The sequence below is a fragment of the Staurois parvus genome, unplaced genomic scaffold (genome assembly GCF_062004578.1).
Source record: "Staurois parvus isolate SC_StPar_1 unplaced genomic scaffold, SC_StPar_1.0 ptg000566l, whole genome shotgun sequence".
Taxonomy (NCBI): Eukaryota; Metazoa; Chordata; class Amphibia; order Anura; family Ranidae; genus Staurois; species Staurois parvus.
The window spans coordinates 2,375,676-2,400,300 of NW_028318362.1; the positions used below are offsets into that span (position 1 = coordinate 2,375,676).

The 24,625-nt window shown below is 41.0% G+C and overlaps 1 protein-coding gene across 2 annotated transcripts in view; it reads left to right on the top strand.

Annotated features, from left to right (window-relative positions):
• The window catches only part of BMPR1B (bone morphogenetic protein receptor type 1B), a 658,563-nt gene that overhangs the window by 582,915 nt on the left and 51,023 nt on the right, over nt 1-24,625 (top strand). For both annotated transcript variants that reach the window (XM_089691636.1, XM_089691637.1), the window contains 2 exons: nt 9,442-9,538; nt 19,112-19,250. In XM_089691636.1, coding sequence (XP_089547762.1) covers nt 9,442-9,538; nt 19,112-19,250 — 236 coding nt within the window. The remainder of the gene's footprint in view (nt 1-9,441; nt 9,539-19,111; nt 19,251-24,625) is intronic.

The window sequence follows — 24,625 nt, forward strand, 5'->3', positions numbered from 1 at the left end:
CAGCAAGCTATGCTTAAAAAAGATGAGTAATGAAGAGAATTCAGTAGGGGTTTAGAAGTTTCATAGAAAAAAAAATTGTGCATTTTATAGAAGACAATCATGTACTCTGCTAGTCTGAACTCGTAAAAGATGTTTACAAAATGTGCTGTCTATCACTTGAAGTAAACCTGTGGTTTGCCCATACACTTGACTATACCACTCTTCCCAGTTTTACATAATCACCATTATTTTAGGCTGTTGACAGTAAAGAGAAAATGGCTTGTGGAAGCTCAAACTTGGACCTTGCACAGGTTTAATGATTCTCTTGCTGCCCCAATGTGACAGTAATGGGTGCCTGAGCAGTTGATCATCAAGCACTGGTGCTGTCACATGGGAAAAAGGCAAAGGAATCCCGTGTTCCCTCATAACCAAAGCCACTTTTTTTTTGTTTGTTTCTGTTGGCCTAACTGTGCAGTCAAACCACAGGTTCACTTTAAATTGGGCATTAATTCATGACAGAATTTTGATATTTTGAAAATTTGTGGTTCTTACATGATATCTGTCATCAAACGAAATACATCTATAATGCAGTCTGTCAATGCCTGATGCACAGGTTGCATACTGATTTTAAGGAAGTGAAGCTCCTGTTCATCACTGTTATTAAAGGGACTACCTTGAACCTAATAGGATAATACAGTAACTTGACCATAGCAAGCATGTATTGGGTGAAATGGCATGTTCCTAGGTATGGCTGCAGTGTGCCATGTCTGGGCTTATCATAGGTGGATAAAATTCAATGTCATCAGTGTGCAACTCCTATTGAGTTCTTAGAGCATGGTCATCACGTGGCCAGTAGTAATAAAGATTTTTTTATACATTACATTACATTTTATACATGAGCACGATGGATGTTTGCTTTTTACAAAAGCAGTAATAAGGCTAGACATTGTTTTATCTTCATGCATTCCCTGAATTATGGAAAAAAAGTCACAGTATTTGCATTGTCACCCTGCCCCCCCCCCCTTCAAAAACCTATCAATTGATCCAGTGCTGTGCCTGTCTGTAGGGCTCTTTCCTCTCCCTCCCTGCATTCACAGGACATAGGCCAAATCCTCCCACTGCTGTCAATCAAATCCTGTGAACAGGGAGTGCTTTAGAGACTGAGTGCTGTAATAAAATCAAAAGGTGCTACAACAAAGTATTAGTTTAAGGGTGTGCACACTTATGCAACCACATTATTTTAGTTTTTTTATGTTTACTTCCCCCCAAAAGATTTCTGTTTTTTTTTTCAATTGAGTTGTACAGTTTATAGGTTACATTAAAGGTGGAAAAGGCTCTGAAATGATTTATCTTTGTCTCATTTGTTTACATCACAGAAACCTGACATTTTAACAGGAGTGTGTAGACTTTTTATATCCACAGTATATATAAATATATGATATTGGTAACTTAAGAGGAGTGCATGTCATATATATAGTTTAGTGAAATATTAAAGCCCAGCTCCAGCTAAAAATGTATTTGTTTTTGGTTAGCGAGGGAAAAGGACAGAATTTCTCTCAGGTTTTTTAAAGCTGTGTGTGCTGCAGTACATCACATTGAACTATATTGTATTCTAACGAGACAGTTCTGTTAAGTATATAATTACCATAACAAATATTACTGGAAGTCCTTACAAAAATTAATTCTTGTAATATATATGGGAGGGGCAGTGATAAAAGTCCATCATAACAGGCAGCATGGTGCCATGATGTCTGGCTCTTAGGTTGACTAGATCTAAATGGGCACAGAAATAGTCTGCAGAATGAATGTTGAGCAGGAATATTTTATACACAGGATAGGCAGACTCATTGGTCTAAATATTGGATTCTGTGATTTGGAATCTGCTGTTAAATATCCTCTGTAGGTACTAAAATTCAGCTGTGTTCTGTCAGTGCTTTAATAACTGTTGAGCAGAAAAAAAGTATAGCAATAGTTATCAATAAGTGACATCCAGTAACATATGGAAAAGATACATCAGATTGCTATTTTGTTTTTGCATGCATAACGATAAATTAATTCTTTATACATTTCTCTACCTGCCCTGTGGGACTCAAAGAAGTCTATAGGAAATCTCCAAACCCAAGCAGAAGGAGATGCATGGATGATAAGGAATGGCTTAAAGTACAGCTTTGCTTTTTTTTTTGTGTACACATTTTGGAGGTTTCTCTTTGTGTCTATTTGATAAGTGTCATATTAGTATTTCCCTACTGGGTACACAGGCTGCAATAAAAACACATTTCTAGTGATCAAGGGAGGGTTTGTTGCTGCCCATGTCTTCATGAGAAAGAGTTCTCCTTACTTCCTGTCCAGGTTAAAGGTGTCTGAACATAAAAATATTACAAAATACCTCCTATGTGAACATAGACAGCATTTAAAATCTGTCAGAGGCTTCCTCACTCTATTCAAAACAAAAAAAAAGTTGAAAATGAATTTTAGCAAGTATACCTAAACAGAAGCATAAAGGCTAAATGTAGTTATTCCACTGAAAGCTAGTTGGTGAAGTTATCTTCCAAGAGCATTAAAATTGTTTGTTGTAGCTCTCCTATAATGATACTAAGGCTGGCCTTAGATGACTCGATTTTGGCTGATTCCTGTTGAATACCACTCAGCACAACAAAAGTTGATTTAAAAATTGGCCAAGTCAGGTGGAAAGTTATTGATGAATCACATGTGGTGTTTGTTTTGTGGTGCCACTATATTCAAGCCACGGGTTAGGTGGCCGCCTGAATACAATACCTGGTAGTGCAGATTCCTCCAACCATATTGGTAGTGTGCATGAAGAAATCAACAGATTTTTCCCTTATTAAGCAAACAGGCTGAACAAGGGAAAATGGAACCATGTATGGATAGTTTTAGAGAGCTGCTGCATCTTCATTTTGATTACCTTTTCATATAATACAGTATGTAAAGTGGTTATAACCCTAAAATAAAAATAAATATATACAGTGTATATATACTCCTGTCTCTTTAAGGGAGGCTAAGGTAATTAATGATCTTGCATAGTTAATTAGTCTGTGCAATATTTTACAATAACTGGTTGATCCTGCCTCTTCCTGTGTTTACTCCAAACTGACCATATTAATCATGGCTGCTGATCCATGATAGCATGGTCAGTTTATGTTTTTCTGTCCTTTTGCTCTCTCCTCAGCGTGCCTGTATCTCCATCTCTCCCCCTCCCTTCCGCCTTGTCATTTCCGTGGTCTGTCTGTGTAAAGCTGATCAACTCCCTGCCTCTCCCCTCACCTCCTCTCCTCTCCAGCCTTGAATGACTAGTCATTTAACAGCAGCTGCTCCTCCCCTCCTCTTTTTTTTTTTTATCGTGACCAGAACAGCACCAACCAGCACTGTGCTGAAACTAGGTCAGATTCCTCTTCTTCCTCCCTTCCTACTGGACTCATGGAGATCCAGAATGAGAGAAGAAAGACATGGCAGTGCAGAAGTGCCGCATGAAAGAGGTATTTATCAAACATAAGCAAAAAAGCTCACTGCAGTTTATATTAACCTACAAGAGAGGATAAGTTCAGGTTCACGCTGATGCAATGCGGAATTTGCACCAGTTTCTGTCAATCATCATAATCACCCCCATTCATGTGAACCGCTGCGGGTGTGTATTTTAGGCTAACACCCTGAAATCAGTTCGCAAAACGAGGTGTCATGAGCAGAATTGGATCGCATGGGTGTTCACACCCATGCGATCTGATTCTGGTGTGGACAAAAAAAGAGTCCTGCACTATCTTGGTGCAGATTCGGTGTACTGCACAGAAATCGTATGTGATTTTCACAGGAATGCTGTGTGGTTCCTGTGCGAATCACATGTGATGTGCTGCACGGCATCAGTATGAACCTAGCTTACGATGATTTTTAAGCAGAGACTTTACAACCACTTTAAAGAACATACAGTATATATAGACATGAGCACATCAATGTGTGTTTTTCTTTATATATCACTTCTTTAAAGAGAGCCTTTAGTCAGCTTCAAAACTGCAGGTAAAACACAAATAAATCAAATATAGGAAATGCCCACTTTTTTTTCTTAACCAAAAGGGTTGAGTATCTGGCTGCTCATTCCTATATGAATACATGTACCCAAAGAACCCCCAGTGGGACTTTATTGAAGCAATAGGATCATACATATATTGAAAAAGACATTTGGTTAAAAAAGATTAACAACTTTATTACATACACATTTCCATTGTAATGTTAAATACATGATTTCTAAAAATAATATTGCTCTGATAGTATTCTTACAAGAAAAAACTCAATACAAAAATATGAAGCCACACAGAAAAGAAAGAAAAAAACCCGACGTCTTTCGATCATTTCATATTCTAGATCTTCCTCAGGGGGCATGAAAGACAAAGGACTTTAACCTCCCTGGCGGTATGATTATTTCAGATTTTTGGTGCTGAAAGCGGTACCATTTTTTTGCATGGAAATATGTATTTTTTTTTATTGTAGGCTGTAATTTTTAGGAAAAACTCACTGAAATCTGTCCGAACAAGAGTCTAGTAAGCATCCCGGGTATGATAAAATTTGAAACACAAAATCATAAATTATAATTTAATAAATAATCCTAAAAATAATATAAAAATAATAAAAAATTTAATTCAATAATATAATCAAACCAAAAACACTGAAATGTGAAATAGAGCGCCAAGTTCGCACATTGCTGAGCTCAGTCGCAAAATCGTTTTCAGTGTCTGATGACGAATTTCCCCACAAATCATTATCACTCAATTCTGCAAGTGGTTCTGATTTACTATCGCTGTTCTCTAGCTGATCTAAACCGCTTTTGACCTAAAGGGACACTTTTTGGACGCCGTGGACATTTCTCAGTTTCCAGGCAGAAAGAACAGACAAAATGCAGGCAGGGCGCAGGACAAAGCACTAGGGACAATATGTATGTGAAATTGGTTGAGACAGCAATGTTTTACTATGTAAAATGTAAAAAAAAAAAAATGACATTTTTTAAAATTTTTAAATTTCCCGCCGCCAGCGGCCGCGGGGCCCGTACGTCCCGACGTCACAGGGACAGGACACAGAAGCCGGATGCCGGCATCGGCCAAAGGAGATGGCCGGGGACGCTGCAGGGGACACATCGTGGGAGCGCAGGGTAAGGTAAGTGAAGAACACTTGCTGGAGCAGTGCCGCATGGTATTCCCGAGTGTAGCTCGGGGTTACCGCTTTTGGTACTGAAATGTTACCCCGAGCTACACTCGGGAATACCGCCAAGGAGGTTAAAAGCATATGTAAGAGCAAAAGAAAGGATGACTTCCAGGATGAGAGGCTGGACACCATGCTATGGTGGGGTGCATCATCCAAGAGGGCAAGAATGGTCAGATCACCAGACAAAGACTGACAGAGGGGCACCAGAACATCCCCCCCCATGGGAAGTGTCTTGAGCAGGCCAATGTTTGGAACAAATAGAATTTCACTCGGTAATGGATGTAACAACTCAAGGAAAAAGTGGTAAATACGAGATATCTCCAAGAAATGGAAGTATGTCAAATTCCATGGAACAAAGACCAAAGTGGCACGCAAATCAAGTCTGCAAGGAAGCACAAAAAAAGGGTGCGGTAGGGAATAGATCCACCAAATCCCAAATCATCAGAGTAAAACACAAACAGCGTATGAGTCAGAAGACCAAGGGTCTTTTTTAACCAAATGTCTTTTTCAATATATGTATGATCCTATTAATGCATTAAAGTCCCACTGGGGGTTCTTTGGGTAAATTTTTTTCCTTTCCTTAAACAATGCTTTAGTTCATTTGTAATATGACTCCAAACTTGCTAACAAATTTTACTTCTTTCCCACCTTGCACATCATAGCTCTGCTTCTGGGATACTGCATACTGCCTGTGCTGGCCCAGCATCCATCCCCCTTTCTTCTCCCTACGATAACCTTTTATGTAGCTGCTGGGAGAGGAATAATGGAGAATACTTTAGGGCACAGGTGTCAAACTGGCGGCCCTCCAGTTGTTGCCAAACTACAAGTCCCATGAGGCATTGCAAGACTGACAGTTACAAGCATGACTCCCAAAGGCAGAGGCATGATGGGACTTGTAGTTTTGCAACAGCTGGAGGGCCGCCAGTTTGACACCCCTGCTTTAGGGTGTTACTTGAGTGACAGCTGAGTCTGCTGTGGCTGTTGACATAACATCCAGTATGGCAGCCCCTAGCAGCATTCTCAGGGTGTTTGGATTTCTATACAAGGGAGGAATTTACAGGTAAATAACATGCCTAAAATAGCTTCTATGCATATATAATCTAACAAGTGCATTGTATTTGAAATAGATAGTGTGGTGACAGGGTCACTTTAAGTTTAGATCTTTTATGGCCTCAAATAGGTTATATGCACATAAGCTCTAATGAGTAGGGCCCCCTCTGATTCCTCCTGTATTGAATTGTATTGTGACTGTACTGTCTGCCCTCATGTTGTAAAGCACTGCCCAAACTGTTGGCACTATATAAATCATGTATAATCTAATTGGGGAAGATTGTAGTGGAAACAAATGGTCTGTTGACGGGGTCTTTTTAAGTTTAGATGTTTGTGCATACATCATGTATTGACTTATGCATTATGTTTTTATCAGCAGCTCAACTAGTGATTGTAAGACATATACATAATTAATTGCTAGAATTCTAAATTGCCCTTGTCCTGTGAAGAAGCTATTTTGTTTAGGTTGTCTGCAATCTCTATCTTCCTGATTCAAAGTGACATCCTAAACTGTTACAAACCACACACTTCACAGCAAAGTGGGTGCCATTAAGAAAAAAAAAATCTGTTAATAAACCATGAAATGAAGCTTTCAGTTTGGTGTTTTGCTCTTTTTTTCCTCCAAAAGACAGTCATCCTCCCCAGTGGGTTCTCAGTTTCATTTCTCACACACTTACAGCTAGAGCACAGGTAGAGAGCTGCAGCCAAAGCGAGAAATGACTGATGAGCCTGAGTGTTTTCCTGATAGGCATCTTGTCACTGTCTCTTTTCAAAAGGCCTTTTGATATGCTTCACATACCTACATGATAGCAAGTAAAAGGCAAAAGCCGTAAAATATGCTTGCCATGGTAATGCCTGCTGCAGGTTTTGTCTACGCTTCTTCAATTTCTTCCCAGAGGTTAAAGTAAGCCCATACAAGAGTTTAAAAAAAAATAAAAAAGCAAAAGAATGCAAGTCTTTAAAAAAAAGCGTAAACTAAGAGGTCCCCAAGGAGACCCTTACCTCATTACTCTCATAAATCTGTAATATAATAGCGCCCTTGCAGGATGAGTCGATAAAGCTGAAGTTCTCATTTTCCTGAGTTCTGCATCAGAATATGATGATGAAAGAAGTTGTTGATCTTGCTAATCTCTTTATAAAACAAAGACCACAAGGCAGAGTGTGTATGCATATGCAGACTGTCCCTGTGTTAAAACAAAATCCCTCTGTCCCTGGTGCCTATAACGTTGTCTGATGCAAAAATGCATATAAATAAATGTTCTTTTTAAAATTGTATTAAACCCAAGTGACCAAATCTATTATCATGTAGCCATGCTCACATGCATTCTTGTATACACATTCATTTTGTTGCCATTATCTGCTATTTTTATTTATTGAACAAGAGGACAACCATTTTTAGGGTGGCTATGTTCAGTAGTGGGTTACCTGTGGAGTGCCACATAGCCCTTGCAACGGTCATGCCCCCTTCCCTAGGGGCTACAGATATATGTGAAGCTGCTTTTCACAGAACTCTTTGCATGCTGGGTATGGTTCTCAGATAACAAGGTGTTTTGTGAATGGACAAGGGGCAAGGAGGAGCAGATAATGAATGAAAACACTAGCTGCAGCTCTGGAAGTAAAGTGCTGTCTGTAAATATTCAGCATATACAAATTAATACATTTTTGTCCAGTAAACTATAATGATCTGAACATTCAACACACCCAACAAGAGGTACCTTTCTAAGTTAAGAATTTATATAAACAACTGTGGAAGGGGTTCAGTTTTAAATGTATAGAAGAGGAGTAGATGCAGATTCATTGAATTAGTGAAGATAGTAAATGTATTTAAAGAGACATCTTATTTTTTAATGCAGGGTTTAATACTGATTTAATGATAAGTTCCTGACTCTTCGCCTATGAGTTAACCCCTAAAGAATTTGTAAACCCAACATTTCATATTCCTGATATGTGCCTGCTGTAACATGTAGTTGTAGGAAAAAGTATCCTGTCCCCTCTTTTATTGCTTCTTTTATGTGAAATTCCTGCCAGTCCCTGCTTTCATTTTAAAAACTGAGCACACTAAGCAGGAGAACACACCATGATCAGTTCTCTAGCTGGGCTAGGACCTCAGCCTGCTCTCCTCCAGTGATCAGACTTGTCCTGACACATCCCCCTGCACAGACTTTCACTGGGAACTCCAATGTCCTGCTGTTTCTCCTCCCCTAGCTCTTATGCAGCTGAGAACAAAGGGTATGTGATCACTTATAAAAAAGAGAAAAAAGTAATTTATGTTTTTATATCTATACACATGTTTTGCCTTTCCTTTCTAATTTAAACTGCTTGGGTTGTTTTACGAGGTCAGGGTAAACAATCACTTTAACATTCTTACTAAAGCTTTTTTATCTCAAGTATTGACCCAATACATATGTTGTGTTAAAAGTATGCAGCACTAAAAACTTGTGATCCACTTTCATTGTCCTGAAATGCATCCTGTCCCATCTTGAGGGGTATATGCATTTTATAAGCACTGAAGAACTCAGCAGGTACAGACAAGGGAGCAATACTACTCAGACATTAGCCATATGGGTGGAGAAGAGCTTCTTCCTGAGGGATTTCTTGGAGTCCAACTTATGATTGCAGAGCGCAGTGCCAAAAAAGAGAACAGTGCTATTCAAACTGAGCATGTAAATTTCTAACTTGGGAATATCTTGCAGATATCATTAGCTCTCTTAATGAGTTTATAATCTTTTTACTTATGTGCAGGTTACTTGAGTTTGTGATTAGAGTTGCAGATACCCAATTATGTACTTCTAACTTCCAGGCAATTTGAAACAGAAGGGAGCAGTGAAATGTATCACTATCAGTTTTTTCTGTAGAACTCATTTTTGTAAGTTTTTAATCTTCATATTAAGAAAGCATGACTTTTGTGCTGTATTTTCATGTACACTGTGGTATTTGGTAAAAAAGGGGTAACTAAATCAGTAATTGCTACAGTGCACAAGGTGGCAGGGGAGACTAGTTTTCACCCTCTTTACCTCTCATCTTCACTACTGCTGTAAACGAAAGATCATTTTTTTTAGATAGAAGAGGCTTCCTTTTTTAATTAGCTTGTAAGGTGCACCTGTATGTATGCCAGGGTTTAATTAAAATATTGGGCCCATGGTTCACAGGGGCCCAGTGGATGCTGAGTGTATGTTAACCCCTGTACTCTTTTGCTCTCCCCCTTAGATTTTGTTGACGGAAGTATCCATTACATGGCTCTTTTCATCTCAGTGACTGTGTGCAGCATCATTCTGGTCGTGATCTTAATATTCTGCTACTTCAGGTAAAAACAGCCTTATCGTGTGAATCACAGAGAATCCAGTGCTATTTTGTATATGATTAGATTAATTCGATATCCAGTGAGAACTCTGAACTCATTTGTGGTGCAGATATAAAAGATTTGATAGTTGCAAGCACCATTAGATCAGGAAACCTGTGTCCGTGGACAATGTGACCTAGCAGAATGTCACTGGCTGATCTCTGCTTTTGTTCTCCTTAGATTAGTTTGTTGCCAAGGACATCTGCTCAATGCATAAACCTGTATACTTGGCCCAAATGTGAATGTTTACATTATGACCTCTCTCTGTGGAGTGGCCTCTGAAGGTCAGCATTTCGACTGCTCTGTCATTTCTTGCTGTGTAATGCCATATGGGAAGGTATAGATCTATTGCTGATACTTTATCAGTTTCTTAAAGCGGAGTTCTACCCAAAAGGGGGAAGCTCCACTTGTTTACCTTCTCCCCCCCCCCACTGCCACATTTGGCACTCTTTTTTTTGGGGGGGTGTACCTCGTTTTGACAGGTACCCGCTCCCGCTTCTGGAAAGTTCAGCCCCCCTTCTGTCCCCCTGCAGTCTTCTAGGATATTTCACAAGTCCCAAAAGACTGCCGGACCAATCAAGAGGCGCAGCATGACTCATGCATGCACAGTGGGTGCAAACTGTCACAGTCGGGTGCCCACAGTTGAGGTGCCGGCGCCAAGGATAGAATAGGGAGAAAAGGGATGGCACAGGTGAGCCCATCTTTGGATTCTGGAACAGGTGAATGTGTTTATTAAAAGTCAGCAGCTACAGTTTTTGTAGCTGCTGACTTTTAATAAACACAAAAATGACTGGAACTTCACTTTAAGCCTGGTACACACGATGAGATTATCGGACGAATGATTGTCCATTTTTTTTGCATGCTAATCTCTATTTTGAAAATGAAGAGGTTACTAAAGTTATGAAAAGACATACAACAGAATAAAAATTTGGAAGTGATGTAATGTATGTGTATTCTATTTTTGAGTGAAAACTGTGCTGATTAAAGGAAAATAGTATGTTCTGGTATCATACAAGATACATTTTCGGGCTTTTCCTGTGGGATAATTTTGCATGACCTGTCCTGATCAGCTCTCAAAAGCTATGTACTAATGATCAGATCATCGTAAGATCGCTTTGAAAGTGGTATTTTTCGTACAATTTTCTGATCATGTGTACGGGCTTTTAAACGTTTTGCAAATTGTGTTTACAATCATTAGCAATTCAAGACTTTTTTGTACCTCTTGACCTCAGGTAGACATGTGGCCGGGCTAAGGATATTCAAAGCCCAAATATAGCTCTCCACCCTGTAATTCCCCAATAGAAACCCTGTCCAGCTTTATTTTATTTATTTCTTTGTTAAAAAAGTAATTTTTTTCCAGATTTGTTCAGGGGGGTCATGTGAGATGATGGGTTCTCTTCCACTTTAGATCTCTCCAGTAGTGGGTGGTCTTCAAAAATGCAGAGAGTGGAGGTAACACGATGAGGTCAGCAACTACTGTATATGTGCATCAATGTATGTGAGTACAGGAAACCACAGTGATGCCCCCTCATGGGTGTTTAAATAACAACCTGCATGTACAATAAAAATGCTAGGTTAGACCTTAATGGACAAACAAAGCAGCTAACACCAGAGAACAATATACCCAATTCCTCTCAGTGTATGTAAAGACATATGGGTGCAGCTCTAAATAAATTTAAACATCAATAATTATATACCAATAATCAGTGAAAATACCTTGGTGTAAGTAAAAAAATATTATTTAGAAATAAATTCATAAGAAAAAATGTAAGTGTGAAACAATGAACAAATATGAGACCGATCAATAATCCCTATATCAGCGTGTATAAAAGGTCCACCAATTCCTGAACATATGATGCATAAATTCCTCCTTTACTTCATTCATGATGTGTGAATTACTCTGAAAATCCACATTGCCAAAATCACCACCATCACTCCACACTCACTAGAACATGTGGCTGTCAAAAGTTATAAGCAGCGACAGCACTCTATGTAATCACCCAGATGACAACAGCTCTCTCATGGAAGCTGTCTCTTTAAATAGATACACTGACCAAACCTTCACGACCCAGGGTGCATGAAATAGAGTGTGGACTCTGTGTGACTTCCACATTGGTAAGTGCTGATGATTTTTTGTTTGTTTTTAACATATGTTTTGTACTGCATGCAGAGATTTTTAAATAAATACTACACTATGGAAGTTATATTTGGCTCTGTTTGGTGAGCATCTTTCCCATACTGCCACACCTTGAAGATCTGGTCATTGGATACAATTAAAGGGACCGCTTCCATGAGAGAGCTGTTGTCATCTGGGTGATTACATAGACATAACCTTTGGCAGCCACATGTTCCGTGTGGAGTGATGGTGGTGATTTTGGCACAGTGGAAATTTCACAGTGTAATTCACACATCTTGAATGATGTAAAGGAGGAATTTATGCACCATATGTTCAGGAATTGGTGGAACTTTAATACACACTGATATATGGACTATATATTTTTTTTTCTTGTGAATTTAGTTCTATATAATATTTTTTTACTTGCACTGAGGTTTTTTTTCACTAATTAATGGTATAAATGTTTTCATGTTTAAATTTGTTTAGCACAGCACCCATATATCTTTATGTAGCACTACCTCCTTAGGAGTCGCTAGAAGATTTGGGTCCCTCTATAGTCCTGCACATCCAAGCATCACGCATTTCCACAAAAGCTTGCATCCAGAGTCAGAAATCAGTCCCTGAGCTATGGTTTTGTTGTTTTATAGAGGAGATTTGAACTGGGATAGGGTTAGGGGTGTATAGGATGCCCAAGGCTACCAATAAACTGAGGACAACTTCCTGAAACTATTTAAAAGCCTTCTCTGCAGCACAGTCTCTGTTGGAGAGCTAGCCAGCATCTCCTTAGTGTACCACCCCAGCCTAGATGAACTTCTCCTTTTCACCCAGCAATCTGAAGGTATCCCTGAACAGGGAATCCAGTTCCTGTCACTGGCAGGTGGATAATCCGGTTGTCCACCAGAGTGTTCTTCCTTCTATCCACCCAGGGGGTGTAGGTGCGAGTACACCTGAGTGAGTACTCAGATCCTCTCCTACATCACATGTAGGTTGGTGACTACTACCAGGCCTGTCAGCTGGGCTGCTCTTTCCCTGCAATACAGGTGGTCCTCTCTCAGGGGTCTCCTCCTTTCCATTTCCAGGTCTGCAGGTAGGCCCTATCCCACTGGGCCTCCTCTCAACCTCCTTCCTTCAGCCTCACATCTTCCACCCGAACTCTCCCTTAAACACGCCTTCCCGCTCTTCACTCTCCTCTCTCCTCCTGCAGCTGAGCAGGTTCTAATACTTTTAAGAGTGTCCAGCCCCTTGCCAATCTCCTGTTGGGAATTGGCTAGGACCTTTCAAGAGTGCAGCCAGCCACTCCTCAGATCCACCCACTGCCTCTAGAGTCTTCATTACAGACAAACAAAACTCTAGCTCCCACTAGCTAAACTAAGAGGATGCTACATTTACGTTACCTACATGTATAGCATGTCCTTCAGTCTTTCAAGTTGAATGGTGCTTGTGGTGGAAAAGAGGTACTATAGGGGACAGCTTATTGCAGCCATATCTGCATTTTTGTTTCTTAAAGCTGTTGGGATTTTGATGTCTTTAAAAAATTCCCAAAGCTAGACTTTGAGTGTTTACACATGCTTAACAACCAGTAAATACACTTTAAAGCTCCATGCACACTAGCTGTTTTTTTTTATCTCAAAAATACGCTGGAAAAATATCCTGGATAAAAAACCATGGTAATAGCATTTTTAGCAGCGTTTCAGTAGCATTTAGAAGCGTTTTGGAGCGTTAGCATTTTATTAGTTTTTTTTACAGTACCTGGTGGAAAAAAGATAGAAAAAAGCTGTTAGGAGCATTTTTGTTGCATTTAGGAGAGTTTAGGAACATTTAGAGTTTTTACTCCTGGAAAAATGCTCCCAAAAACTTTTCTGTTCCTAAACTCTGAAGCTTGAAAAATGCTACTAGCCTCAGGATATCCTGAGGAAGCCACAGGTCCTATCGTGGTGTAACACGTAGAGAGCATGTGCGGTGACGTAACATCAGGGGTGGCCCTTAAGGGTCGATGTTAGGAGGTGAGGAGGCACTTTAGCCACTGTGGGATAAGTCACAAAGAGTGTCATTGAGAGCACTTATAGTGTACACTGAAGATTGAAACACTTTTTGTTGGACTGGTCACTATTGATGTTTACACTGAACGATTTTATTCAATTGTCGTTTATTTATTTTTTTTCCATTTGTGTTGTTGCTCCTATCACTTGATATATTAATAATGGATATCTAATTTTTGGTATATATTTCACTCTACCTGGTGTGCATACATATTGTTTGGCAGACCAGGCATTTTTTACACAGTGTGTTGCTGTTTTTAAGCACGGGTCACTTTGTATTATTTCAAGGATTGGAGTCTCACGTTAATATTATTTATGTATATATATCTATTTTGGGTATATATTTCATTTAACCTGGTGTTTATATTTTGATTGGCAGACCAGGAACTTGTTTTTGCACAGTGTGTTGCTGTTTTAAGCACATGTCACTCTATATTATTTAAAAGATTGGAGTCTCACGTTTTAATTATTTCTTATTAATATATTTATTCAACTATATTTGTGTGTATATACACTGATTTGTTGCATTTGCATAGCGCTTCACCATTTTTTGTTATAACTTCATAACTTCAACTGCTCCATAATGTTTTCCACTAGAGCAGGGGTCTCCAAACTGCAACCCGAGGGCTGGATGTGGCCCTTTACTACTCTTTATCTGGCCCTTGGGTCCCTATTCCTCCCACTGAGATCAACAATGGGGCAGTACTTCTTCCATTTAAACCAATGATGGGACACTATTTCCAGTAATACCAATGATGGGGCACTGTTCCTCCTACTGACCATCAACTCTGCTGCCATGTTTATTCTCACTGATGCTGGGGCCAGGACATTTTCTATCCTCCCTGTCGCTAATCTGGCCCTCCTAAAGTCTAAAAGACAGTATACTGGCCCTTTGTTTGAAAAGTTTGGAGACGTCTGCGCTAGAGCAATCAGCATAGTCTTGTTTTAAAGTTTATTTACTGCTTTTTTTGAACATGGAAATTTTTGAATGTCTGAAGCCTGACCACAATCCTACTCTAATATTATATATTTGGTATGCTGCATAGATGTCACCCCTAGTCTGTGGTAGAGTGATCGTACATTCCCCAGAAATTAAAAGTGATGTGGCAGACTTGTGTAATACTGGAAGCAGCGGGGCCATATAGGGCCTGAAATGTGTTACTGAATGCTTCTGAATGTTAGAGGTACCCATTGTCTTTGAGTCTGCAACCTTCTGGCAGTATCTTATTTTTCGTAACAAAGTAAAAAGCCATTTTTTGCTGGTGCACCTCTCAGCACCACTGACGGGAGAAAAATAATGGCTGGTCTGATGGATCTGCAATTTGAATTTCACGGATCGATTCTTCATTGTCAATTGTTTTTACTAAGAGATCTACCACTGAATGGCTATATATAAGGTAGACATAGATATTTCATCAGTTACTTTAAATGATCCAAAAACTGCCATTTCTACATATGTGAACAGGTGACAACTATTTAAGCTTCCACAGTAAATGGATACTCATGGAAAACTGGCTTAATTTTTTTAAGGCAGCTCATCAACCTTTGCCCAGTGTTAATTTTTAGAAAGTTATCTGTTCACACCATGATGTCCATTTCTTGGAGTCTGTGAGGTTAAATTACTAAAGGCACATGTACTGTTTACTTTGCAAGTGAAGTTACACTTTTGCATGGAAATTTTCCCCAGAGCTTAGTGAATGTGGTAATGCTTCACTTTGCAAATACTACATCATCATATCTCTTTAGAAATAGCTTTTGATTTTAACCAACACATAGTCCTATATGAATAAAAATATGTAAAGTCTTTTTTGAAGGAAATGGTGCACATCTCCAAAAAACGTTCTAAAAAATTGTAACATTTCCTTATCAACCAATCCTACTGTATGATTTTGTTCATACCAACTGTCATACAGATTTGGCAAGCATTTCAGGGAGCAGAAAAGTCTGCTGAACATGCACCATGTAGTAGAATGTTCACTTCATTGTATGGGATGCTATACTGCCATTTTAATGTATGTAGCATTATTGGTGCTATAACTTTGATATGCCTTGGTGGATATCCTATAGGGTACCCTGTAAAGTGAGCCATGCATAAGGAGATGTAGAATTTACTGCCATATAAGGGAAGGAAGATAATAATGGGAACTGAAAAAGGCTATAGCAGAAGCCAAATGGAGACCAAGCAGTCCATAATAAGTAGGGCCCTTCTTTCAACTGCTGGCCTTCTAAGCCTCTCATTAGATGGTTCAGACCATGAAACAAAAGTTGTGGCTTATGACTGGCACTGCTAGTAGTTGTAATCTCAAGTGCAAAAAAAATCCAGTAGTACAGGTACAGCTGGGATTAATGGAATACTGTGAAGCAAAATGTCGTAGGCATTAATGGCAGGACATATTCATTTTTTTGACATTCTAATCTTCTGATGTTCAAAATGGAGGTAGTTCACATATATGTATAGATATACTGACCAAGTGTTAAAGGGGCATCCAACGTAAATGTATATAGGCCTTCTGATTATCCTTATTATCCACTGAAAGTGTATCAGCATCGACCTCATTTGTTGCATCATGTTAGTGTGAATGTGTCCAAAGATGGCCTAAAGATGTCCTGAACTGTGGAAGTTGTGTTCAAAAATAGCAAGCAGAGGGCAAAAGTCTACTCAGACAGTTATTCCTGTAGACTCCCTACAGCTGATCCTTCCAGAATACTGAGTGACCATTTCTTGTTCTGTCTTTGTTTGTTGGTGTCCATCTTGGTAGAGGCAGGGCTTTGCATTCATGTCAAAGATACTGACTGGTTATTTAATAAGTGATGGAGAATTATTCAAGAAACAACAGGACAGATGCAGAAAGCACATATCAACAGAATGAAGCCTTTGTACAAATTCCTCCCCAGTGTGAATTGTGAGCTGAAAAGTAGTTACATCTCCAAATCCCATTCCAAAATCTTGTAAGGTTAGCAATTAGGGGTAAAGTGCCTTACATCAGGGGTGTCAAACTCAATTTCATTATGGGCCACATTAGCATTATGGTTTCCCTCAAAGGGCTGGTTGTATCTGTAAGACTATACAAATGCATCTACTCTTTATCATATTAAATAATTGCCTTTGCATTCAATTTTTACTGGTTTTAGCAATGTAAGTAGCTAGGGGGAGCTAGACTCCAATGGCTAGATAGGGGCTGAGCAGAAGCTCAGGTGTATTAGCTACTCTGGGGTCAAATTGGAATTGGGGATAAGAGGCTCTGCAGGCCAGCCCCTCGGGAATTTCCCCCTGCTCTGGAGCTTTGGAGCAAGGCTCTAGAGGCAGTGGGTGGATCTGAGGAGTGGCTGGCTGCACTTTTGAGAGACCTCAGCCAATCCCAAACAGAAGGGTTGGCAAGGGGCTGGGCCACCCATAAGTGTGGGAGCCTGCTCAGCAGCAGGAGAATTGGAGGAGAAGTGCGGGTGGAAGATGGAGCAATGAGGCTGAGGAGCCTGGTAGGGAGCCAAGGCTGGAAGGGGCTCACCTCCAGGCAGAGGGACCTTGAAAGGAAGAAAGCTGTGGACTTTTCTGGCCCCCTCAGAGAGGACCACCTGGCGGCAGGGAAGGAGCTGCCCACCTGATAGGCCTCGTAGCAGCCACCTACCCAAAAGCAGCGCAGGAGAAGGTCTCAGTGAGTGCTTCTACACCCCCTGGGCCAGAAAGGGGAAATAGCATTTGTGTTGGAAACCTGGCTAAGGGCTCGTTCACACAAGGCTGTTTTGCCAACGCTTGCCAAACGCCCCTATAGCGTTTGGCAAGCGTTGGTCCGGCGTTTGCCGAGCGTTATTAACGCTCGGCAAACGCCGCATGCGCGGTTTAGCGGAGGTTGCTAGGCGTTTGCCGAGCGTTAATAACGCCCCACAAACGCCTATAATGCAGTTTGAGTGGTGTTACCGCTCCGCAAACGCCCCGCCGGCCGGGCGTTTGCGGAGCGGCACCATAGACAAGAATAGGAGGCTTCAAAGCCTCCTGACTCGTCCAGAGGCGTCCGTTTTGCCGCGACGCAACGCGACGCGACGCAAACGCTCCCGTTAGAACAGCACCATGTGCTGTAATGTGCAGAATTGGCAGAGGCATTTGGGAAGCGGTAAAAACGCTTACCAAACGCCTCTCTGCCGCCTGCACACAAGGCTAGTGTGAACGTAGCCTAAGTCTACACCCGGGACTGTTACATTTTAAGTGGCAGCTTTGGGACTCCCTTGCTCAGGGGTTCCTCCAGACAGCTGAATAAAGAAGAGGATTTATCTGGGTTCTGGGGTAGTACACCAGCTATCCAAGTAGAGAAGTTCTGATTATGAGACTTGTAATATAGTTCAGGAAGTTTGTCCTCAGTTGCCACTTCCTTGGGCATCCCATATACCCCTTACTCCGTCCAAGTTCTACACCCCCAATAAAATTTCAAAACAAACCTCAAGGACTGGTTTTCTCTCTCCTGATGCATGTCTGAATGGAAAATGTGTGATGCTTGGCTGTGCAGGACTATAGGGGGTCCAAGATCTTATTTTGCAACTCCTAAGGGGGTAGTGCTACAGCGTAACTTAAGACTTAAGCTGTGAAGAGCAGATGCAGACTGGAACGAAGTCCATTCACACTCCTGTAGCAGTTGATGCAAGTCTAAAAGGAGGGCCACACACTGTTGATATAATCCACAAGAATCTTTATTGGAGCCTTCTCAGACAGAACATGGTTCTGCCATGGTGTTCCATCTGAGCAGTCTCCAGTAAAGTTTCTAATGATACCAACAGTGTGAGACCCTCCTTTTCAGCTGGCTTAGAATTGTATTAATAAAATTATAAGCAGATGTGCAGAGCCCCCCCCCCCCTCCATCAGAGGTCGAGTCCCCTACCCTCCCTTACATCACAGTACACCGCCCATACCTTGTTCTGCTGCTGAGAAGAAGCTGGGGGCGTAGCTGCAGGAGAGGGCCACATGAAATAGCCTGCAGGGCCGCATTCGGCCCATGGGCCATGTTTTTAACACTTGGGCCTTAGATGATGTCATACAGCAGATATGCAGCTATTATGCTCAAGACACAGGAAATCCATTCCTGTTATTCTGGAGTGATTCAAGACAAAATATAGATTTACAGGGCACTTTGTAGGTGCAATTAATCGTTTCAGGTTGTCTTTAATGATTTTATAAGAAATCCTAGAGAAAAAATTGTTGAATTAAAGTTTTATTGCACAGTAGATCAACTTGTGCACATTTTTTAATGGCTTATTCCAAAAATACTTATACTACTTATCTGCAAAGACAGATGCGTGTTAACCACAAATTTAGTTGTTACTCTTACAGAAACATGATGAACATAATTGTATCTAGTAACACTGTAGACTTACAGACAGTTTTTGCCCTCACAGGTATAAAAGACAAGAAGCCAGACCCCGTTACAGCATTGGACTAGAACAGGATGAAACATATATTCCTCCCGGAGAATCCCTAAAGGATCTCATTGAACAATCTCAAAGCTCTGGAAGTGGTTCGGGGCTCCCTCTTCTGGTAAGAAAGTGGCACTACATATTGAAATTCACATTCAGTCATTTGTGTAATTTCCGGAAACATTCGTATTCAAGCACAACTAATAGAACAATTTAAATTGCCAAATTATACATAACTTTATGTATACATTTCAAAGTACCTTATTGATCTGTGAAAGAATTAGATAATGCCTAATTTGATGGCTCACATTGTCAATTTGTGTTTATGTGTTTTCAGATAAATGTGTTGTGATGCCAGGGAAGGTCATATGTGTTGTTTGCTGTGTTGATGTGCATTGGGAGCATTATAGAAATGAATGGGATCAATCCCAAAATGCAGGAGAATATTGGGTCAACACGCATTGTTGTACATGCAGGTGTGAATCCAGCCAAAATATTTGGGGCGATTGAAGACTGTGCTCAGAGGCTGCTTGATAACTTACTGTATATGTCAATCCCTCTAGCAAGTATAATATGACATCTTAAAGAACTTTGAGACTTGAGTAAAGTCAGTTTAAACAAAACTTTTAAAAAAGTTATTGTCATCTATGTGACAGTGGATTTTAGTTATAGTTATGCTATAGGACCATTGCTAAATGATGATTAAGGTCCATGTTAGCATCCAATACTCCAATGAAAAAATCTGTCTTGTACACATTAGCTATGAAGTAATTGTTCGAATTGTGTGTCTGGCCCTAAAAATCCTCTTAACATGCAGCAGCAGTGCCATCGATTAGTGCTTATTTTAAACGAATGAACAGCAGAGGATTGATCTAGAATGCAAATGTAATTAAAAAACACATAGCATTTCACTGATTACTGCTGCATGAATTTGCTTTAAAATTGTTGTTTAATGAGATTTCTTTCCATAATATAAGATAATTACTGCTGAAAACACATTTTTCTCTCAAAAGAATAGGAAAAAAATGATGACATTATAACATCTACCAATAATCAGCACATTTTAAAATAACTGCATTTCTGTGCAGTTCAGGCCCATAAACTTCTTAGGCAATGGGAAACGGATTGGCTTTCATCCATCTACAGCCAACATAGAAACATATGGGGCCAAAGTACACATGCATGAACAGATGGCAAAAGAAGAAAACAATGCATGAGATCTAGGTAAGTATAGCACTTTGATTGTGGAGGGTGGGTTACATACACTATATTGCCAAAAGTATTGGGACACCCCTCCAAATCATTGGATTCAGGTGTTCCAATCACCTCCATGGCCACAGGTGTATAAAATAAAGCACCTAGGCATGCAGACTGCTTCTACAAACATTTGTGAAAGAATGGGTCACTCTCAGGAGCTCAGTGAATTCAAGCATTGTACCATGATAGGTTGTCACCTGTGCAATAAGTCCATCCGTGAAATGTCCTTGCTACTAAATATTCCACTGACAACTGTTAGTGGTTTTATAACAAAGTGGAAGCAACTGGGAACAACAGCAACTCAGCCCCAAAGTGGTAGGCCACGTGAAATGACAGCGGGGTCAGCACATGCTGAAGCACACAGTGCGCAGAAGTCACCAACTGTCTGCAGAATCAATAACTAAAGACCTCCAAACTTCGTGTTGCCTTCAGATTAGCACAACAACAGTGCGTAGACAGCTTCATGAAATGGGTTTCCATGGCCAAGCAGCTGCATCCATGTCTTACATCACCAAAGTTTAATCTATGTATGCACAGGGAGATTGTAACAATGCCCTGACAGATTTTCCCCACTCGGTCAGCAATGCAGGCTGTAGCCAGCATTGTTGATCAGTTTATTCTGACAGTGAGGAAGTTTCCCCACTGTCAGAATACAATGGCTCAGTGGGAAAGATTCCCCCATCCACCTCGAATATGTGGATGGGTGAATAGAGTCAGTGTTTTCATTTAAATAAAAGTGAAAAAACCATTTAACGCTTATTCAGTTTATTTTTTGCAAACTGTCTCCATTGGAAGATTTCCCCTCCTATTTACGTTTCTGGGGACAACCCAAAATGTGAGGTTTCTTTTACTTTCATTTTTGATGATAATGGTAAACAGGACAAATAGACTAGCACGCACTAGTGTGAACCAGGCTTAAAAGCTGAATGACAGTATAGGGCCAGTTCATACTGTATAGGTGCATCTGGGCATGCGCATTATTACCATGTTCCCATGCATTTACACGCTGTGCATTTCCGGAAGTCCATTCATTTAATTGGACTGGCAAATATGTGCGAGCATGCCAAAAGTATGGCAGGCAAGATTTTTAAAATTGTACTGCACCAAATTGTATGGTACTGCAGTTATTGGCAGTGAATGCACCTGCATTTTCTAGATGCGTGAGGGTGCCATTATGAATTAATGGCAGCAACGTGTGTCTACAAAGGTCAGCTCATTTCTGTTCGGTGCAGAAAAACGCACACTCTCATGCACATTTCCATACCGTAAGTGGTGTTAACCAGCCATTAGAGTTTGCGTACATTATGAGGGTTTTCATTATGAGCAAAAAGTTTCATATCTTGTTAAAATAAATAGCGTCTCTGCCCACAAATGGCCAGGTTTATGGCTCATTTTCACCTCTACACTAAAAGTGATGCATGCTACATTTTGTGAATTGTCCTGTATGGTCCCATTCAAGTCTATTGAATGTTGTCTTTCAGTACTACAGTGTAATACATGTCAAATTGTGTGGCAGTGTGTGTTTCTGTGCATATTACAATATAAATGAGCTCATAAATATGATAACGTAGACCTCTGTAATGCCAGCATTAGCTTTATATGTAATTTAATGTACTGTATGTTAAACAGTATGATATACAGTACATAGATATATGACCATCCACCTAATATTGAGTAGGTACCCCTTTTACCAACAAAACAGCCCCTTTTCGCCACAGCAGCCCTGACCCATTGAGACATGGACTCCACTAGACTTCTGAAGGTATGCTGTGGTATCTGGCACCAAGCCATTTGTAGCATATCCTTTAAGTCCTGTAAATTGCAAGGTGGAACCTCCATGGATTGGACTTGTTTTTCCAGCACATCCCACAATTGCTTTATATGGAATATTGGTGGCAAGTCAACACATTAAACTTGTGGTTGTGTTCCTCAAACCATTCTTGAACCATTTTTGCAGTGTGGCAGGGCTCATTATCCTGTTGAAAGAGGCCACTGCCATCAGGGATAACTGTTTCCATGAAGGGGTATGCTTGGTCAGCAATAATGGTTAGGTAGGTGGTATGGAAAATCCACATAATTGGCAGGACCCATAGTTTCCCAGCAGAACATTGCCCAAAGTATCACACTGTCTCTCCAGGCTTACCTTCTTCCCATAATGCATCCAGGTGCCATCTTTTCCCCAGGTAAGTGGCACACATCAGGCCATATACACTATGTAAAAGAAAACATGATTCAACAGACCATGACACCTTCTTCCATTGCTCTGTGGTCTAGTTCTGACGCTCACATGCTCATTATAGGCACTTTTGGCTGTAGACATGAAGCTACGCAGCCCCATACACACCAAACTGTGACGCCCATTTTTTCTGCTTTCAACACATCAGGGAAAACGGGTTTACTTGTTGGCTAAAATAGTCCAACTTTCAAATGCCATTGCAACAAGATAATCAATGCTATTCACTTAACCTGTCAGTGCTCATAAGTTACAGTATGGCTGATTGGTATATGTGGGTGACACTAGCTCCCCTGCCCCCTTCAGCTTTTAGCCTATATACCCCAAAGGTCAATATATTGTGATCATTTAGCAATCCTAGGATCATATCTATGTGGCAGTATGATGATCAATTCTATTACTGTTGGGCTTTCTGAGTAATTTCTTCATATTCTGCTCTCTCCTGGCTCTCATCCTACCTGTCACAACGCTCTTTCAGCGTTACCTATAATGCCACCACCTCCCTCTCACTCCCCCTCTCTGTTGGGGTCCCCCAAGGCTCTGTCCTCGGGCCCCTTCTCTTCTCCATCTACACCTCCTCCCTTGGCCAACTCATACACTCTCACGGCTTCAACTACCACCTCTATGCCGACGACACACAAATCTATCTCTCAACCCCCCACCTCACCCCCTCGGTCTCCGCCCGAATCACACACCTGTTGAGCGACATATCAGACTGGATGTCGCTCCACTTCCTTAAACTGAACCTCTCCAAAACCGAGTTTCTTGTCTTCCCTCCAGCCCGGACACCACCCCCCATTGACTTCTCCATCATGTCCAACAACGCCACCATCAAACCCGCCCCGCAGGCCAGAGTACTTGGTGTCATTTTGGACTCCAACCTATCCTTCCAGCCCCAAGTCCACTCTTTAACAAACTCATGCAGACTCCACCTCCGCAACATCGCCAAAATCCGCACGTTCCTAACTCCAGAAACCACTAAACAGCTCATCCACTCCCTCATCATATCGCGACTCGACTACTGCAACTCCCTCCTCACTGGCCTGCCTCGCCGCTGGCTATCCCCGCTTCAGTCCATCCTGAATACGGCTGCCAGACTCATTCACCTTTCCAACCGCTCCGTTTCCGCCACCCCCCTCTGCCAATCCCTCCACTGGCTTCCGATTGCGCAACGGATCAAATTCAAAATCCTAACGCTGACGTACAAAGCTGTCCACCATACTGCCCCGAACTACATCACTGACCTAATATCCAAGTACCGCCCAGCACGCACACTCCGCTCCTCACAAGACCTCCTTCTCTCTAGTTCCCTGGTCTCCTCCTCCCATGCCCGCCTCCAGGACTTCTCCAGGGTGTCACCCATCCTCTGGAACTCCCTGCCCCAACCCATCAGATTATCACCTACTCTCCTCTCCTTTAGGCGCACCCTGAAAACCCATCTCTTCAGGGAAGCCTACCCCGCCCCCTGCTAACTTGCCGACCTCCTCCACTCTTCCTACCACTCCATCCCCCACAGCTACAGTCATGGCCGAAATTGTTGGCACCCTTGATATTTCTCCAGGAAATCATGTATTTCTCACGAAACGTATTGCATTAACACATGTTTTGCTATACACATGTTTATTCCCTTTGTGTGTATTGGGACAAAACAAAAAAAGGGAGGAAAGAAAGCAAATTCGACATAATGTCACACAAACCTCCAAAAATGGGCTGGACAAAAGTATTGGCACCCTTTCACAACTGCGGATAAATAAGAATGTTACAAGCATGTGATGCTCCTGTAAACTCACCTGGGGCAAGTAACAGGTGTGGGCAATATAGAAATCACACCTGAAAGCAGATAAAAAGGAGAGACGTTCACTTAACCTTTGCATTGTGTGTCTGTCTGTGCCACACTAAGCATGGACAACAGAAAGAGGAGACGAGAACTGTCTGAGGACCTGAGAACCAAAATTGTGGCAAAATATCAACAATCTCAAGGTTACAAGTCCATCTCCAGAGAACTA